General features: G+C 35.6%; 1 protein-coding gene across 11 annotated transcripts in view; it reads left to right on the plus strand.

Annotated features, from left to right (window-relative positions):
- The window catches only part of LOC110458764 (tight junction protein ZO-1-like), a 136,725-nt gene that overhangs the window by 110,230 nt on the left and 5,252 nt on the right, over positions 1–21,243 (plus strand). For 8 of the 11 annotated variants that reach the window (XM_021510656.1, XM_021510657.1, XM_021510658.1 and 5 more), the window contains 17 exons: positions 1,521–1,571; positions 1,959–2,054; positions 2,283–2,371; positions 2,873–3,083; positions 3,530–3,627; positions 4,109–4,342; positions 4,738–4,783; positions 5,278–5,415; positions 5,710–5,879; positions 6,298–6,506; positions 6,918–7,118; positions 7,687–8,085; positions 13,311–13,460; positions 15,634–15,801; positions 18,344–18,444; positions 20,172–20,282; positions 20,667–20,810. In XM_021510656.1, coding sequence (XP_021366331.1) covers positions 1,521–1,571; positions 1,959–2,054; positions 2,283–2,371; positions 2,873–3,083; positions 3,530–3,627; positions 4,109–4,342; positions 4,738–4,783; positions 5,278–5,415; positions 5,710–5,879; positions 6,298–6,506; positions 6,918–7,118; positions 7,687–8,085; positions 13,311–13,460; positions 15,634–15,801; positions 18,344–18,444; positions 20,172–20,282; positions 20,667–20,810 — 2,616 coding nt within the window. The other 3 variants (XM_021510659.1, XM_021510660.1, XM_021510661.1) reach the window with 3 other exon arrangements.

Here is a 21,243-nt window from a genome sequence, read left to right on the forward strand (position 1 = left end):
GTACAAATTAGGCACATTTTAGGTATACCTCAGTCAGAGGTATAAAAAAGGCACATTTTAGGCATGCCTTAATTGTGCCTAAAATGTGCCTAAAATGTACCTATATTGAACAGGTTTTAACCCCTCCTATTCTGTCCTCTTTTTCTTCCCTACCCAAAATGTACCTAAGGCATGCCTTAGATATACCTAAGGCATGCCTTAGGTACCCCAAAAAGTGTACCTCAAATGTACCTTTTTTTCCCCTGGGTCTATTTCACACCATACAAAATTCATATTCTTAATAATTTTCTGATATCTACATTTGCCTTTTGTTGAACACTTTTCTAAAATTCACGAAAATATTATTTTGATTTCTTGTATAAGTGATTTTATTGCTTGGTTTTCCTGCTTGCCTTCTTTGTTTATTTTTTCCTTCCTCGTCTTACTCCTTCCATACAGACCTTGTATGTTGACTTTGTTTCTTTATTTTTTTGAGGGATTAAATTTTAAAACAGATTTCAATAATGAATTTAGATCTTCACTATTAATTCGCAATTACAGCAATAGTTGGTGAACTAAAGTGATTAACAGTAGTCTGTCTGATTAGTAGGTAATTATATCACTGCTTCAGTGTGATAAAGAAGTGGGATTTATGTAAGTTTGTAAGCAAATCTGATATTTTGCGCTAAATTTTCAAAAATATTTCCGGTTCATTTTAGAGGGAAAATCCTACTAACACATTGGGAGAGTTTAACACATACAGAAACACACATCATACTAGATATTTATTTACGCACATAGAAATACACTATCGCACACAGAAATACACTATCGCACACAGAAAATATTTAGAAATGCACAAAATGCACAGGATGAAAAGAAAAGTTTGATTTTAAAATAGAGTGTGAGCTTACAGTTTGAGGTACATTATTATTATGATGTTTACACATATATATATGCATGATCTGTGACGGGTACTATTATGGGATATAGGTTTACGCACGCCATGTCCAATATTTAAATTTTATCAGATTTGTCTGTTCTGTTAATTCATTCACCCCTGAAATTTCTTAATGAACTCTTCCAACCTTTGTATTGGAAGAGTTCAAATGAGTCTTCAGGGGTGAATGAGTTAATGCTACCACCTGTTTGTCTCAGGTTGTTGGTACTTTAAGGATACAGACCATTCAAACAACTACAATCTTTATTTTATTCACTCTAAAACTGAGAAATCATAAATTTTCATTCAGGATTTTATTAAATTTATTTTCCTTTGTAAAAAATATCCATGATGGATTCTTTTTCAAGTAAGGCTATAACGTAAGATTATAGGGATAAGACGCTCGAAACAGAAGATGAAGAAGAACAGTAATAAGAGAGAGGGTGTTTTTTAGGTAAAATACAGCCCACAATAAAATATATTTGACACAATTTTATATGAATTCGTCACAAAATTTTGACAGTTTCTTTAGTTTTGATTCTGTCAGTTTTATTTGTGGAAATTATTATTCATTAACAAGATATTTTTTGTGTCTTTACAGCGAGCCTTTCTACAAAATTTCCCGCCTATGAGAGAGTTGTTCTCAAAGACTGTAAGTAAATCAGACAAAAACTGGGCCGATTTCGTCCGTAGTGTTCCAAACGTTTTGTACCAGTTGAACCAGATGTTAGTTGTAGAAATAGGGACTGTTTAATGTTATTTTACTGTAAACCTTAAAACCGTTCTAAAGACCTGTATCAAGATGTTCACAGGACTTTACCCCTGAAAATATTACATTTACAAATGTATGAACCAGTCATTCCACTGCTTAGCAATGTAAGGGAGACAATTCATGTTCTCTATTATCCATCAATGAGGAAAGAACTTCTGTATTTAAATCTACTCTTAATATTCTTTAGAATTCAATTTGATTTTCCGTGAATAAAGTGTTGGATATTGTACATTTCAATATTTGATCGTAAACTTTTTCTGTTGCCAGGTGGGTTTCATCGTCCTGTAGTGATTTTCGGAGCCCTCGCCGATGTGGCACGAGAAAAGCTTCTAAATGAATATCCTGATCAGTTTGAATCGCCACGTAAGTTATAATTTGTCTATAAATCTTGTGAAATTTATGACCAGTATTATTGAATATTTGAATTTTTTAATTGAAATTTCTTTTTAATTCAGATATAGAAACTCTAGATGATATCAATGAAAATTAAGGAAATAAGTAAAAATAATAATAAAAATAAAATTCTCTTTAAATTTTGATTTGATTGAAGGTCTATAGGCCTAATTTTAACTTTGTTTTTTTTTCTCACAGAAAATGATGCATCTACTCTGAATGATGACAAGAAATCAAATAAATCAGGAATTATACGTTTGGGTGCAATAAAGGAGATTATAACTAAGGTAGGTCTGTGATACCGAGCTCTGTTGTATTGCTGAAGATTATGTCTGTTAATTCTATCAGTGTAATGGAAGCAGTGGTCAATACAAATGAAGACATTTCTACTAATTTGCATTTCTGTAGACATTCATCAGGATTTTTTGGAAAAAATTCTCCTCAAATTATAAAAGTATACAGTATAATATTAAAGGATTGATTATATTTGCTGATGATTCACTTTGTGCTTTAACTTCAAATCTTATTGATTTTCTCACTATTTTTATCAACCAATAAAATTTTATTAATTTTCTCACTATTTTTATTGACCAATCAAATTTCATTATATTTTTTACTATCGCTATTGTCCAATCAAACTGTTTGTAAAAATGATGCTGATGATCTCTTACAAATTTCAGAGAAATGAACGTATGATGCTAACTTCAAAATTCCACAATGATTGCCAACATTTTTCTAGGCCAATCAAATTCCTTGTGTTAACGCTGTTGAATCCTTGCACATTTCAGAGAAGGCACTGTTTACTTGACGTGACGCCACACAACGTTGATCGTCTTAACTACGCCCAGTATTACCCTGTCGTTGTCTTCCTGAAGGCCGAAAATAAAAACGTCGTCAAGGAAAGTCGTGCTAGATTCGCTAAAGGTTCCAGCAAAAATCCAAAGAAACTTTTCGAACAGAGCGGAAAACTGGAGAAAATATATCACCACCTATTCACAGGTGAGTGTAAATCTTGTGTCAACGTTAACCCTGAAAACCAAAGTATCTCAGCCGCGATAATTTATCTTTATGAAATTGGACTTATTAGTTGTCAATGAAAATAAAGTAGTTGGATCATATAAAAAGAAAATCAAATTTTTCAATATTTTTCATGGCAACATAAAGTATCGAAATTTACCCGTGAAAATGAATCTTTATTATTAACTTAAGATTAGCTATATGATTGTTTTAAAAAATGGTAATGTTCCTTTATAAACTTGTAATTAATCAGTTTATTTATCCAAATGGAACAATTTGAAAATGAAGTTACCTGGAATTTTAAAAGTTTACCTGTAACTAAAAAAGGATTTTAAACAGGGTTTTTTACAATGCAACATAATGTAATGTTGAGTCTAGAATAATTAATTTCTATTGATGTTTATTGTAAACAAAATTTCTGCTTTTAGCCACGATAAGTCACAACGCTACCGACATCTGGTATCGTCGGCTACGAGAAGTAGTGGAACTACAACAGAAACAGAATATCTGGATGTCTGAACGCAAGGTATGTCACCGGTAGTACTCCCAGAATGAACTTTGTTACGATTTCCTGGTTCACATTTTATTACAGATTGATTACAAACCTGAGTATAGAGTATAAGATTTCTGTTGGAAAATGAGTGAAAGTTTTATTGGCATTTCAATTTCTGTTGTGAGGAAAATAACAACTTATTTGGCCATATCGCAAATTTTTTAATGTCATGAATACTGTAACAATGCTTATTTAAGCGCTTATTTTTTTTAGGGCATTCGAAATTAAACAGATTAGCGCATTGATGAATTATCCTTCCATCATAATATGGAATAAAAAAATGTTTTTACAGAAACTTAAATCAGTACAATCATAACTTGGCGCAATATTTAAAGCGCAAAAAGTGCTAAATTTAGACTACCACTTCTATATGTACGCTTACATTACAACGTCTGCTAGCAGTGTAGCGTAGATTGACCAGCCAATCATCATCACACCTGACATCTATTTATAGCCCGAGGATGATATCAGTGACGATTACCTATTCCCGATGTCCAATCGCCTTAGCTTCGCACCGTCCCAGCAGAGCGAGCTAGACTTAAGTCGACCTGTCGATGACCTTGACCTTTCACCTATGCATAAGAAGCGACTAGTGAGGTCATCTTCCGACCCCAGTGTGAACACAACAGACAGAATTCCCGGCATTCCACCGTACCCAGCACCTCCAGCGTACCACAAAACCCCGGGGGTACGTGTCCTTCACTGCTAAAACTGCAGAGGTTATCACATACTGAATTGTACCTGCTGTCTGAAATCAAATGTTGAATTCTAGATTTCATTTTTTAGCCTCATGCATCCAGTTTTTCTGCGAACTTATTCATTTTTTTCTGTTCAAACAAATGGTCAAGCAGTTAACTGATCAGGCCACTTATTTTGAAGTTTGAAAGTGAGTAACTTTAGATTTGACAATTGGCAAAAAGAATTTTGAATAGAAATATTACAATTGTGGGTAGCTATATAGTAACAAAATTTGCATAAATTTTACTAATGTTGTATTTTTGAGATGTTTCTCGTCTATAACTTGTTTTAGAAATTGTATCTTATGTGATACAGGTTTTAATGATGTCGTGTTTCTAATTCAAGGTACAGAAAAACCCGGGCATGCTTGACGACAGAAGATATGTGGAATGTAAGTATTGGAATCACATAATGTTTTAAAGTAATCACTGATAAATGATAACAGCAAATTTAATATCGGGTTATAACATCTGAAACTCGTCGAGGAATTCTTCAGGTAGTATGTAAATTATCTTTTATGATGTAAATTGCACATTAACTTATTTACCCCTGAAATAATATCTCCAGCACACATGTACACGCAGGCATACACACATAGGGAGATATTAGCCAGGTGGCATAGGTCTAGTAGTTAGCGCCTGATAAGGGCAGCTCCTGTGAATTCCTCAATAATTGTATTGATTAATGTATACACTAATTGTACTAATTGTATATCTATTTACTGTAAAGCGCTTTAGAGTGGCTTATGTTAGCTTGATAGGGCGCTATATCAAATGTTGTATAATATTATTATTATTATTATGAACTATTCCAACCTTTGAGTAGGAAGAGTTCAAATGTTCCTTCAGGAGTGAATGAGTTAACATTACGATGTCTATGTTACAGTGGATGGCCTCCCTGAGGACCGATATTATGCATCATATTACGCGTCGGAGAATCGGCATCACCCGGCCAGAACTCAGATCGACCCGTATGCCACCATCACCCCACATGAACGCCTCTACCCCCGAGGACAGCAGGATGGTACGTCTTTCATATTACTGTCGTGAATATTCCTCTTTAGTGTAATTGAAAATCAAAGGGTTCACCAACCTTTATTTCAAATTTGACAGCAATTATACCAATATGGAACACAATTTAAAACCGTTTGAGTGTAATTTTGACGTTGTCAAGGCTAAATGATGCAATTGGCGCAAGTAGAAATGTGTCGACAAAGGAACAGAGAGTTAAAGCCATCATCATTTTTCTTAAACTTAATTTTGAAAAGTGAATGGTGGATCTGATAGATAAATGTTTTGTTTGACTTTGATTCCTCAGAGCGTTGGTTCAACCCTGCTTACGATGACCCAGACCACCAAGGGAACCGTTACGGCCAAAACCATCATCGGCGGTCAGAATCGGACCTAGCTCATACGACCCGTCAATCCACATCATCACTTCCCCCTCCCCCGCCTCATCACAACGACCCTCAGCATCAGCACCATCGGGTACGTAAGCACCGAAAAGGGAGGCTAATGTGTACGGTTATTTCGAACAAAGTTTACCGATATTTACAGGATTTATGCATCTTTTTTGACTGTTATTTTAGTTAGAATAAAAGTTTATTAATCAAAATCAAATCTTCAAAAAAAATGAAACTGAACAATCTTTATTTATTAGAGTTACCTTCCCTTTTATATTTCTACAATGGCACAAGTGTCTCATTTTGAACATTTTCTTTAGCATAGATTTATTTGTTTTGGGTTTTTAGTAGAATTTTGCTTTGAGAAAAAGTTAATGTTTCCGACATGAAACGTTGGTATATTATACCCACTGTAAAATGATTATTCATTTTAGGTTTCATGATTTATGATTTTTTTTGTTTTATGATTTTATGTTTAATGTTTAATGTTTTATGTTTTGCAGCCCTACACAGATAATTCCTCATACAGCAGTGATTCCTATACTAAGTACACGTCACACCCTGCCAACAAACACGACGATTCCAAACTCCGTGAGAAACTTGGCGCCAAGGGGTCACATGACCCGTACCGCTTCACACGGAGTACCGCACATCCTGTCAGCACCGCACATGTCGACAAATCAAAACTTTCCGATCTGTCAGCGAGATACAGGTACGACCAATGAAAACACTGGCTCCACTTCAAATTATTTGCTTTAAAATCATTTTATTGCTTTTTGTATAGCATTGAAAAAGATTGATATTTCTTGTTATTTTTAAAATAATAACCACGGGTACTAATTTGTGAACCGCTTTGAGAGGAACTACGAACTCAGTTGTGATACAGTAGTATATGAGAACCTTGAATTATTATTATTATTATTATTAAGGTTGCAAATTAGATTGTAAAAGAAGACCATTAACTCATTCACTCCTGAAGACACATTTGAACTCTTCCAATCCAAAGATTGGAATAGTTCATTACAAAATTTCAGGGGTGAATGAGTAAAAACTTTAAATATTTAGCTTTCCTAATCTTCTGTTACGTTCAAAAATACATAGTTTTGTTGAATTCTATTTATAGAAAAGATGAACAGGGTCAGGGAAGAAGTAAATCTGTGCCGTCCCAGCGGCCGGGGACTGCGCCCCCAGAGGTCGGAGGTCATCATCGCGACCCCAACAATAAGAAGGAGCCGCCCCCAGTGCCTGTGAAAACCTATAACCTGAAGGATCGGGGTATAGAGCCTGACGACCAGAAAATCAGGAACTACGAAAATTCTAACAGGTACGAAATGGTTCGTCTGGTGTAATCATGTGTCAATCTGTTAATTATGACAAGAATTTGGTTTATCTACGAGGAGCTGTATTTCATGGAAAGGAAGCTTTTTATTTATTAATTGTTACGACTTCTGCTTGCATTTTGCAAAATTAATAAATAATTATGGTTTAACGAACGAGCTTTATAATAAATGATGCTTGACTTGGAGGGGAAAATGTTGTGTACATTTTGATGTTGCCTAGCAATGTTGTATGTTTCAAAAAATTTGGTGTCAACTTAATTAGCAACCAAATTGCAAGAAGTGTGGGGCGTAAAAATGATTTGTGTGTAATTTTGTCATTTGCTAAAAGAAATGCTGAGAAACATTTGTACAGAGAGACATTTTGATATGATAAAGTTGTTTTTTGTGACAAAACTGAAACTTCGTAGTAAAATTACATGTAGGACTGACTACATTTACAGAGAGTATGGGGTCAATAATATTTTAACATGGGCGCTGACTAAGGTCCAACACAGTGGGATTTACTGAGAAGTTGACAAAAGTTGCCTAACTCCCATTGTCATTTTTCTACAGGAGTTACAACTATGCAGATTCCAGTAACTACGCCGTCGTCAACAAAATCAAAACGGGCAACATGCGCAGTCCTCCTTCCCAGGATTACCACGACCCGAACGAAAACCCCTACGACTACGTCGCACCACGATCCGGATACCAAAGGCAGCCACAAGGAAACGAGAGAATAATGGCAAACCATTACGCTCGACCTTATGTTGCCCAGGAACCGAACAACCCGGAGCCTCACTCTGATCGAGGTCAAAGGTCAGGAGGCGCGTTCGTTAATCAAATGTACATGGACCATCAGGAGTTACAGCGGCTTAAAGCACAGCAAGGCGGTGGCACTAACGGTCACCATGGCAACATGGAGGGCTATTCTCGTGACCCTGGGTATCCAAGTGCGGCTGATCGCCCGAGGTAAAGATGAAGCCTTGTTCTGATTGGCCGTTTAAGGTTTGGTTGATCACCCATGTGTTCCTTGTGCTAGAAATGTCAATCTTTGTTTTGGTGCATTTTTGAACTTTGACCCTTGGAATGCTGTTATCTAATTGGTTATTTTGATTTGAACTCTGACCTTGATTGCTGTAAACCGGATTGGTTGTGTAGATTATAGATACTGACATTTAAATTCTCTGTCGTCTTGCCAAATGAATTAGCCGAATGTATAAATGCTGCACAAAGCTTCCTTTTGGTTTAAATTTAGTGTTACCATGACAATACGATCACCAAATAAACATTTTCAGGGGTGTTTTTTTCCTTTTAATTTTTCTTTCTTAATTTCTAATGGAAGATATTTGTTTTATTCCCTTAAAATTAAAAAAAAATGTTGTAAATAAATTAAATTAGAATTCAGTGCTTCATATAAGAAATCTCAGATATTTTACAACATTTATTTTGATATTGATTGTTCTTCTGGCCAGTATATGCCAAAGTATCAAAAAGATATTTTTTATATTGTTAGCACACTATTTTTTGTTTTATTATTTCCATTTTATTATTGCACATTTGAATATACTTTCAGGGGAGGTAATCTAAGTTATCTCCCCTTGTCTGCAAGCTTCTTGTTATTTTAGTTGTTTTTTTTACCTCATTCAAATTTAGCAGATGGGGATTGCTGGAAGTTCTAACAATGAAGCATGTTAATTTGAGTCATATCTAATTACCATCATAGCATGACAATATTGACTCAAACGAGCCCTGCATGAACTCTCCCATCTTATATATCTGTTATGGAATTGCTCATATTTTACAATGTTTACATAAAAACATAGATTTCTTCTGACAAAATCAGGATTATACAGTCCTTTGAAATAAAAAGCAATTAAATAAAATCATATTCAAAATTTTGCAACATTTCGATTTTCAACTTTTTATTTAAAACTCATTCACCCCTGAAGACATACTTGAACTCTTCCAATTCAAAGGTTGGAATAGTTCATTATGAAATTGCAGGGGTGAATGACTTAAAACTGTATTTCTGCACTTGGTTTTGCCAGTGTTCATCTAGTTTATATTCAAATTGTCTGACTGTGCTTGAATTCACCATATTAGACGGACGATTGTTCCATAAATCAACAGCTCTATGTTTAAACAAAAAAGTCTTAAATGCAATTTGTGAATTTTAAAGTTGTGTCCACATGTAGATGAACTTTCCCTGTTATTAATTATGTCGAATAACTTCACAGTCATATTTCCCAGATAATATTTTGTTGACCCCTTTCATGTATATCATATACACGAAAATTTCAAATTGTAAAGGAATCAAAATTTCATCCATCATTTTCAGACTGTTTTGAATCCATTCTTTGAATATTTTTTCATTCTAATCCAGGTTCACAAGACTTTATGTCTCAATTTCAGTTTTTGGTAAATCAAATACTTTTCTTGAAAATCAGTTAGAATATGTTCATGTCTATATGTGATAGGTACGACTCTCAAAAATTAGACGACATCTAAATCTGGATTTAAAGTCCAGACATTTTTTATTACCCTTGGATCTAATCCATACATTTTTAAAACTTCCATACCTATCAAAAATATATCTAGTGTATAACAAATATCTTAGAGCCGAAAGAAACAAAAGAAAATATTTAAAGAATTAGGCTGGAGCAAAGAGTTTATGTATCTATTGAGTAATCTTTTTTTTTTAGTGAAATATATTACAACGGAAAACTTGTAGTAACTGGAATGTTTAACCCCTTAACCCCTAAAATTTCATAATGAACTATTCCAACCTTTGAATTGGAGGAGTTCAAATGTGTCTTTAGGGGTGAAAGGGTTAAACTTTATATACATCATATTTGGGGTTTAATCTCTTGTTATATAACAGGACTCAAAGATGTTATATAATTTTATAAAATTCAATGTTCAACCCTTTCACCCCTATGTAACTTCAGTAAACTCTACCATGCAATGATCTGGTTGAGTCCATTATGGTCTACAGTGGTGAAAGGGTTAAAGAAGAAAACATTATCCTTCCTGGTCTTATAGTTACGTTTCTATGCTGTTTTCCATATATAATATACAAAACAGTCTTCAGAATTTAAAAAGACATAAATCGGTTCCAGAAATTTTGAAAAATTCCTATGTCAATATGTCAATTTATTTTTCCAGGTTATTGAAAATTTCATTGAATTCAAATATAAATTATACCAGCCCAGAATAAGTTGATGATACTTTTTGTGTTTCATTGTTTCCCCAGGATTTTACATTAAGACCTTGCTACTCTGGTGTACAGGGCAACGTTGTCAGCTTGATCACCAAAAATATGAAACAATGATGACCTGAACTCTTGACTGAACAATGGAAATGTTTTCTGTTTCCAACAAGTTTTGGCTTATTACCTGTTTTTCTGAAAAGCATGTTTCTTTGTTATGGCGACCAAACCCTCGTAGTCATAGAATTGTTCCCACACCAAAAGTGAAAATTTAAAAAATTCATGTAATTCACGGAGATCTTGAATAGAATATATGAGTAAACATTGAAATGCTATCCAGCTGTAAGATTAAGGAAAAAATTGTACAAAATATTAAAATGATTTTACTCATGATTAATATTTTTGTTTTTAAATTTGAGATGTTTTTTAGAACAGAATCAGATTTTGAACTTGAGAACAGTTTTTTGAATGCAGATCCTCAGAATTTAAAAAAAAAAGAAAAAAGTTTTCAAATAAACGAGGTTCCACAATGTTGTTGTGTAAGAAATCATCAATGTTCTCTAGACTTGATTGGATGTGTACTAACACGGTTAACACTAACGGCTCAGAAAGCAGAAACGTTAGAACACGTCCGTCATTCACGGTAACCTTCTACGAGATACATGTATTCTGTACGTATTCTGTACTATTGATAGTTTCTGTGTTTCTGTCCTTGTTAACTAGTGTGGTGTTATGCTGTTTTTCTTTGTTATACACCTGTTTTACTCCAGGTAACATACCTGTCTACACCTGTTTACACCTACAATGTAGCCCCTCCTCATTTAATTACATCAGGAATTAAAAAATCAGCTGTTTGATGCTTTTGGGATATATTATTTTAAGCAATACCGATCCTGCTGGTTAAATTTTCAAATTCTGAATTTTGACTTTGACAATAAAAAATCCTTTACAACGTACGAAATCTGTTGGTAGTAATACGTATAGAGAGGAGTTGGAAGCTCTTTGGATCAAAAAATGTCCACTCATTGTCATTAAATTTTATTTTCTAATATAAAGATGTTATTTAACTCATTCACACCTAAAGACACATTTGAACTCTTCCAATTCAAAGTTTGGTATAGTTCATTATGAAATTTCAGGGGTGAATGAGTTAATGGCAGACAAAACAAACTAGAGACAGAAACATGTATCTAAGAAGGATTTATTGTTTTCGTAAATGTTGGCATTTGGATAATTGCATTTTAAAATGTTTACATATATAAATATTTTATTCTTTTTTGGATATTCCTAAACATATCACTTGATAGATTTTTTTAGAAAACTTTTAATTGTTTTATTTTACATATGTATTACGGTTAAGAATAATTTAGGACAAACTATTTTTCTCTTTTTGAGAATTTGACACTTTTGAAGATTACTAGCACTGGTAACATATCATGTTTATAAAAGACAGATTTTGTAAAGTTTAAAAACAAAATTGTGTTCAGAAATATTTAGCATATATATACTTAGTCATGAAAGGAAAAAGAAATAAAAATACATATTTATTTTTACAAATGAGTTGGACTTATTTGTTTTGAACCAAAAAGCTTCCGATGAACTTGCATGTGCCTTGAATATAAACTCCTCCCAGGATTGGTATTCACCTAATTAGCATAACCAACCACACCTCTCATTACCATAATCACACCTACCTCATTAGCATAACCAAACCCATATCATTAGCATAACCACACCCATATCATTACCATAATCACACCTACCTCATTAGCATAACCAAACCCATATCATTAGCATATCCACTCCTACAGCAGAGTTGAGATTATTAGCTGAAGAACAGTTATATTTCCAGAATCTGAAAAATTTATATCAATGTGATTTGGAATTTGACACTTGTGTGCATTTATGACTAAGAAATAAAAAATTCAAAAACACCCTCAAATTGTTTTATGGAAGTGGTGTATTCAAAGACTGTAATTTCTGGACATATACAATCGCAAAACCAATCTTCATAGAAAGATGATGCAGATAAGATTACAAAGTCACAGGGGTTAAGTGTTTGAAAACATTTAAACACCTTCCTCTGAATAAATAAAGACCTAGAGTCATGATACTTAGCATGTAGCCTGCTGTTATAAGGGATTTCAAGTTTATTCACATGAATGACCTTGACCTACTTTCTAGGTCAGTTTGTTCAGGTGGGCTAAAACTATGAAACAACTTCTTCTGAATAATTAAAAACCTAGGGTCATGACATTAGGCCTGTAGTATGTTGATAAAGGACAATCAAGTTTGTTCACATAATTATCAGGAAACTAGCTACTTATGAGGTCACAGGGATAAACTGTGTTGAAACATATGAAGCAAGTTATCGGATCAACATACTTGGTATAGTATGCTAGGATAAATGGCTGTCAGAAATGACCTTGACCCGCTTTTAACAGTAAGATGGGGATGATCAATTTTATACAGAATAGCACTGTATTAAACACCAACTACACAGTGAGATAACACTGTAAAACAAAACATTTAACCCTTTCACCCCTATGTAACTTAAGTAAACTCTTCCATGCTTTGATCTGGATGAGTCCAATATGGTCTACAGTGGTGAAAGGCTGAAGCTGCTTACTTCTGGTTTCCTTTTGTATGTAGTGCCTGATTGACCTTAGCACATAAGATGACTTTTGAACTCAGCATGTTAGATGACCTTTGACCTCAGCATATCAGATTCTCAGCATGCCTGATGACCTTTTACCTTCACATTGCGATAAAAAATATTTCAATACATTTTACAAGATATTTGTTAAAACAACATCACAAGATATCTATGCTTTGTACTTATTATAAGTTATTGATAAAAAAACATTTCAAAATAAAAAAAACTTGTCATAAATTAGATAAAAAGAAAATATAAAAGTTGGTTAGAGAAATGTGGGGAAACATAAGTGTTGTAGATTTCTATAGGGAAATCTCTTTTTCCTCACAGAGAACGGATGAATGCTGACTCCACAGACACCGATGAAAGGGGAAGCGCATTTGAAGCATACAAAAAGCCTGTCATGTCGACTTTCGGAAAGTCTGATATGAATGGTCCCTCCTCACCCAAACCTCTACTGCAGCCCGGCAGGCAGTACAGGTACAGTATACTTACAGCATAGTTGTAGTGTATTTTCAGTATACTTTCAGTACAGGTACAGTATACTTACAGCATAGTTGTAGTGTATTTTCAGTATGCTTTCAGTTGTGTATTTTCAGTAGATGACTTTTATATTCTAACTTACAAGTGTGATACTTTAGTATGCTAACAGTTCAACTTCTAGTATGACTTTAATTCTAATACGCTAACAATTTGTGAAGTGGTATTTTAACATGTTAGGAAGCACATACTGATAGTTGGCTTGTTTTCGCTGGTATCTAGTATAGTGTACACTTCAAACATGGACGTTTGTCTTAAAGGTGCTGACTCGTAGGATGGTCAATATGTGAATCACTCGAATTTTGTGAACAATTCTTGAGATTTATTCTTTAATGATTTATTTTCAAAGATTTTAGTTTTCAGGTGGAATAAATACCATACAAACAAGTGGGTTTTTTTTGCTCAGTTCCTGTTTACTTGTTCAAACGAGTGCGAAAATATGCACATGCATATGTGTCCCCACAAACCGACACATTTACACCATGAACAAAATATTGCAGTTGAACTGACAACTCCAATTTCCACACTACTGGTAACTAAAACAACTAAAATGAGAAAATTTATACTTCACAGTACCCCATGTCTGATAAAATTCTGGTGAGACATTTTGATAATAATATTGAAATGAATTTCGTTTCAAAGAAATGCAAAACACACAAGGATATATGTGTGATTGGCAATTTTCAATTGTCTTTCAAAAGTTTTTTCAAAAATGTTTGATATCATTAACCCTTTCATCACTGTAGACCATAATGGACTCATCCCAATAAATGCATGGAAGAGTCCACTAAAGTTACCTAGTGGTGAAAGGGTTAATGGGGAAAAAAATATAGACAGAGGGTTTTAAAATCACAGGATTGAGATTGTCCTGAGTTGTAGGACGAGGAGTCGAGAAGCATCCATGTTTGAATGATTTACTGTGTTTTAACTCATTTGTCTCTACTTCTAACATATGTTTCTGATTTCTTGACTAATATTTTATCTAGGTCTGTTACTCAGTAAATCAACTGAATTTCTATTTATACTTTTCAAGATGTCAAATCTGTTATATTTTCCTATTTTATCAAAAAATATTAACTGAAAATATTTCACTGTTTAGAGATCATGGTACATGTAGAATTTAAACAGCGAGGTGGGGGGGGGGGGGGGGCTATACCTATTTTACCTGTTATATAAGCCCACACTCTGCAATAACCCCACATCCTTGTAAACAGATATATTACGAGGATCACACTTGCGTATCCACAAACACTGTAAAATTTTAGAAGAAAACTCTCTGTGACCTTAGTACTTATCCATCTTGTTAAAGTATCCAAGCTCCTGGGCTTATCTTGAATTAGATGTAGAAAAGGATATTTCTTAAATTTTACCTGCCAAAAAGTTTTGTTTAACCTTTTCACCCCTATGCAACTTTAGTAGACTCTTCCATGCATTGATCTGGATGAGTTCATTATGGTCTACAGTGGCGAAAGGGTTAAAGAATTGCAAATTGAGTAGCAGACTACCGCTTGCACTATACCTTTTTCTTTCTTGTATTTAGTGTTGTTTTATATTTAGTGTTGTTTATATTTAGATACATGTTTCAAACTAACTTGCATGGCATATTTTTTATCTGCATTTTTCAAGCCAGAGCTTCAAATCCTGATGTATCAGAAATTTGTAAAGATCATTTTCTTTGGAATGTAAGATTGTTCTGTTGACAGGAAATCTATTTCTCAACGGAGGTTAAAGTGTGTTCACACAGTCAAAGAAACAGAAAGCTTCAGCTAGAAAAGCAAGACGGGTTTTTGGAAATAATGGCATTTACTGCCATAAAGAACACTTGAAAAAATCAGAACTATAAAAGGTATAATCCGCTAATTAAATGTTAACTGGGCGTATTCTTATTATATCAGTCAAAGTTGTGGAGAGTCCACCTTGAGAAATATTGAAAACTTTGTCGGAAATGTTTTTAAAAGTTTATCGAAGGGAAACTAAAGGTCACAGGGGTCTGAAACATTTAAACTTTCTTTATGAATGTATGAGGCCCCTGTGGTTTCTGTGAGATCAGGAGTTTAAGCTCTGTGGCTGGTGTTGGTGTTTGTACATTCTGTAATTCTGGTGTTGTGTGTAGCCCTAACCAAGCCGTGTACAGCGACGAAACTAACATGGTCACCTATGACCCACAACCTCACTCTGACCTTGGTGAGAGTGAGGCTCGATCTGACAGGTCAGGTGATGTGTCAGGTGACAAGTCAGCTGATCAAGAAGAGCGACAACGGTTTGATAGTGACAGTAGTGGGTAAGGTTTTAAACTAACAATTACTCGGCAGTAATACGGCGCTCGGGTCGTGAAAAGCTTGGAATAACTTGTTGCTAAATGTTTTAATTTATTTGCATGATTTTCTTTGTAACTGAGTATATGTGGTGTAACATTAGAACCAATGAGCTCCTCTGTAATGTCAGAGTCAATGAGCTCCTGTGTAACGTTAGAGTCAATGAGCTCCTGTGTAACGTTAGAGTCAATAAGCTCCAGTGTAACGTAAGGGTCAATGAGCTCCTATGTAATGTTAGAGTCAATGAGCTCCAGTGTAACGTTAGAGTCAATGAGCTCCATTGTAACATTAGAGTCAATGAGCTCCAGTGTAACTTTAGAGTCAATGAGCTCCAGTGTAATGTTAGAGTCAATGAGCTCCAGTGTAACATTAGAGTCAATGAGCTCCAGTGTAACTTTAGAGTCAATGAGCTCCAGTGTAACGTTAGAGTTAATGAGCTCCAGTGTAACGTTAAGAGTCAATAAGCTCCTGTGTAACATTAGAGTCAATAAGCTCCTATGTAACGTTAGAGTCAATGAGCTCCAGTGTAACGTTAGAGTCCATGAGCTCCTATGTAACGTTAGAGTCAATGAGCTCCAGTGTAATGTTAGAGTCCATGAGCTCCAGTGTAACGTCAGAGTCAATGAGCTCCAGTGTAACGTTAAGAGTCAATAAGCTCCTGTGTAACATTTGAGTCAATGGGCTCCAGTGTAACGTTAAGAGTCAATGAGCTCCAGGGTAACATTAGAGTCAATGAGCTCCATTGTAACGTTAGAGTCAATGAGCTCCAGTGTAAGTTTAGAGTCAATGAGCTCCTGTGTAACGTTTGAATCAATGAGCTCCAGTGTAACGTGAGAGTCAATGACCTCCTATGTAACGTTAGAGTCAATGAGCTCCAGTGTAACATTAGAGTCAATGAGCTCCAGTGTAATGTTAGAGTCAATGAGCTCCAGTGTAACTTTAGAGTCAATGAGCTCCTGTGTAACATTTGAGTCAATGAGCTCCAGTGTAACGTTAGAGTCAATGAGCTCCTGTGTAACGTTTGAATCAATGAGCTCCAGTGTAACGTTAGAGTCAATGACCTCCTATGTAACGTTAGAGTCAATGAGCTTCAGTGTAACATTAGAGTCAGTGAGCTCCTGTGTAATGTTTGAGTCAATGAGCTCCAGTGTAATGTTAGAGTCAATGAGCTCCAGTGTAACTTTAGAGTCAATGAACTCCTGTGTAACATTTGAGTCAATGAGCTCCAGTGTAACGTTAGAGTCAATGAGCTCCAGTGTAACGTTAGAGTCAATGAGCTCCTGTGTTACATTTGAGTCAATGAGCTCCAGTGTAATGTTAGAGTCAATGAGCTCCTGTGTTACATTTGAGTCAGTGAGCTCCTGTGTAATGTTAGAGTCAATGAGCTCCAGTGTAACTTTAGAGTTTATGTGCTCCAGTGTAACATTAGAGTCAATGAGCTCCCGTGTAACTTTAGAGTTTATGAGCTCCAGGGTAACATTAGAGTCAATGAGCTCCAGTGTAAGGTTAGAGTCAATGAGCTCCTGTGTTACATTAGAGTCAGTGAGCTCCTGTGTAATGTTAGAGTCAATGAGCTCCAGTGTAACATTACTGTAATGTCAGAGTCAATGAGCTCCAATGTAACTTTAGAGTCAATGAGCTCCTGTGTAATGTTAGAGTCAATGAGCTCCTGTGTTACATTTGAGACAGTGAGCTCCTGTGTAATGTTAGAGTCAATGAGCTCCAGTGTAACGATAGAGTCAATGAGCTCCTGTGTAATGTTAGAGTCAATGAGCTCCAGTGTAACTTTAGAGTTTATGAGCTCCAGTGTAACGTTAAGAGTCAATGAGCTCCTATGTAATGTCAGAGTCAATGAGCTCCTGTGTAACTTTAGAGTCAATGAGCTCCAGTGTAATGTTAGAGTCAATGAGCTCCTGTGTAATGTTAGAGTCAATGAGCTCCTGTGTTACATTTGAGTCAGTGAGCTCCTGTGTAACGTTAGAGTCAATGAGCTCCAGTGTAACATTAGAGTCAATGAACTCCAGTGTAACATTAGAGTCAATGAGCTCCAGTGTAACATTACTGTAATGTCAGAGTCAATGAGCTCCTGTGTAACTTTAGAGTCAATGAGCTCCAGTGTAATGTTAGAGTCAATGAGCTCCTGTGTTACATTTGAGTCAGTGAGCTCCTGTGTAACGTTAGAGTCAATGAGCTCCAGTGTAACTTTAGAGTTTATGAGCTCCAGTGTAACGTTAAGAGTCAATAAGCTCCTGTGTAATGTTTCTAAGAGTCAATGAGCTCCTCTGTAATGTCAGAGTCAATGAGCTCCAGTGTAACTTTAGAGTCAATGAGCTCCTGTGTAATGCTCAAATCCATGAGCTCCTGCTAAACCTATTCACCCCTAAAGTCTCATTTAACCTTACCATATCAAAGACTGGACAAGTCCATTTTAACAATGTAGGGATGACTGAGTTACTGTTACCAATGAATCCACGACCCCTGTTTAACCCCGTGATTTCTGTGTTGTAGGTTAGACAGTGGAAAATCTATAGAGGAAGGTCACACAGTGGTGGCTACTGCCCGGGGAATTTTCGACCACAAAGGTGGTGTGTTAGAATCAAAAGAAACAGGTAAGTTTTGTCTCCCTTGTTCTAAGTACATATAGTTAACTCACCCCTGAAGACACATTTGAACTCTTCCAATTCAAAGGTTGGTAAAGTTCATTATGAAATTTCAGGAGTGAATGAGTTAAATGTAAATTACACAATAATATAAAGATATCTTGTGCCTTCAGTCAGATATAATCATTTCCCTGCTAGTGTACAGCTTTAATAAAAAAAATATTGTATAAATACATATTTTGAGGATCTGTGATATCATCTTCACGACTGTGTCTAACATGGTTTCTTTAGTGGAAGTATACTCTGGTCTTTATGTAACGCATACACTGAAATACCAACTCAAAAATTGTTGCACTCTTATTTTAGCAGAACTTAACTCAAATTCACCCCTGAAGACACATTTGAACTCTTCCAATTCAAAGGTTGGAATAGTTCATCATGAAATTTCAGGGGTGAACAAGTTAATGAGATTCATCAGTTTGGTATGAATTGTTTTGAACACAAACAGTAATTAAATAAAAAAAAATTGCAAGCTTTTGAAAACAAAAAATGTTTGCTTTTGTCAAGCGAAGAGTGCAAATGAATATGAAGTATTGACGTAAACAGGATCTGTTTTTACTGTATAACACGCAATGTTAACATAAACAGGATCTGGTTTTACTGTATAACACGCAATGTTGGCGTAAACAGGATCTGGTTTTACTGTATAACACGCAATGTTAGTGGGTACTTTCCCTCGTAGTTTGAAGCATTTTGATCGTTTCGTGGTACAAACGTTCGTTGATATCCTATCATTCAATTCTGTTGTATTTATTTTCGTGGTTCAATAGCAACCACGAAAACCACGAATATTTATACACAAGGAACATTTCATGTTATACAGTCTATGATTATGTACATAAGTTTGATAAACAAGTGTCGCTATCTTCCCGACAGGCTTGAGTATCGTCATTCCACTAGGTGCTATCCCTGAGGGTGTAAACCTTATTTAGTTTTACATGATTATGTACATTAGTTTGGTATACACGTGTCACTATCTTCCCGACAGGTGTGAGTATCGTCATTCCACTAGGTGCTATCCCTGAGGGAGTAAACCTTATTTAGTTTTACATAATTATGTACATTAGTTTGGTATACCCAACAGGTGTGAGTATCGTCATTCCACTAGGTGCTATCCCTGAGGGTGTAAACCTTATTTAGTTTTACATGATTATGTACATTAGTTTGATATACACGTGTCACTATCTTCCCGACAGGTGTGAGTATCGTCATTCCACTAGGGGCTATCCCTGAGGGTGTAAACCTTATTTAGTTTTACATGAGTATGTACATTAGTTTGGTATACCCGACAGGTGTGAGTATCGTCATTCCACTAGGGGCTACCCCTGAGGGTGTAAACCTTATTTAGTTTTACATGATTATGTACATTAGTTTCGTATACCCGACAGGTGTGAGTATCGTCCTTCCACTAGGGGCTATCCCTGAGGGTGTAAACCCTATTTAGTTTTACATGATTATGTACATTAGTTTGGTATCCCCGACAGGTGTGAGTATCGTCATTCCACTAGGGGCTACCCCTGAGGGTGTAAACCTTATTTAGTTTTACATGAGTATGTACATTAGTTTGGTATACCCGACAGGTGTGAGTATCGTCATTCCACTAGGCGCTATCCCTGAGGGCGTAAACCTTATTTAGTTTTACATGATTATGTACATTAGTTTGGTATACCCGACAGGTGTGAGTATCGTCATTCCACTAGGCGCTATCCCTGAGGGCGTCCAGCAGGAAATCTACTTTAAAGTTTGTAAGGACAACAACATCCTTCCACCACTGGACAGAGAGAAAGGTCAGTAATGGTCATCTCTAACTATTGACCATAGTAATACTTCGTGTCCAGAACTGATACAGAGCTGGTCAACTGATCTGAAAAAAATCTTGTTTTGAGATAAGAATACAAAAATGTACTGTAAACTTTTTTTTCAATAGTGCAGTCAAACTTGTATTAGGAAACCAGTCTCGAGAATTCCGAATATGTTCTCCAACAGATAACTGTGGGCTTTTCAGGCATGAAAATAGATCTTTGTGTGAATTGAGTAGAGTTCACCTCTGAAATTTCATAATGAATTATTCCAACCATTGATTTGGATGAGTTCAAATATGTCTTCAGGGGTTAATGAGTTGTCCAGGTAAAATGTACATCGTAATCAGGTGTTAATTCTTCCTTGTCTAGGTGAGACGTTGCTGAGCCCCCTTGTCATGTGTGGGCCCCACGGACTGAAGTTTCTCCACCCTGTGGAGTTGCGTCTCCCTCATTGTGCCTCTGTCAACCCGGACAGCTGGTCATTCGCCCTTAAGTCCAGTGACTCCCCCTCAGGTAAGTCAGGTCAAAGGTCAACCAACTCTCGTATCTCGAAAATTGTGTACCATAATGCATAAACAAAAGAGACAAAAAATGTTCGGATGTTCAGGATACTGTATACGGGAAATTTTCGCTACAGTTTAATTTTAGCCTTTTTCGTCCTCCGTATTTTTCGCCCTCCGTATTGAGGGCAACTTTATCACGACAGTGAAACTGATTACATGTAGCTTACTGAACATAGTTATTAAACGTGAATGGCGAAAATAACACTGGGCGAAAACTATTCCAGTGGAGTTATAAAATGTGAATGGTGAAAACAGATTTTTCCAGTGGCAGAAGAAATTTGGCCGGGCGATGGTTCCTGGTATACAGTATTACGTAATGTTTGTTATCAACTCGAAGTCTTTGCCAAGTTATAAAGAGTTTGAACTGTTTCTTTATGAAAAAT

Source organism: Mizuhopecten yessoensis, unplaced genomic scaffold (assembly GCF_002113885.1).
Source record: "Mizuhopecten yessoensis strain PY_sf001 unplaced genomic scaffold, ASM211388v2 scaffold9739, whole genome shotgun sequence".
NCBI lineage: Eukaryota > Metazoa > Mollusca > Bivalvia > Pectinida > Pectinidae > Mizuhopecten > Mizuhopecten yessoensis.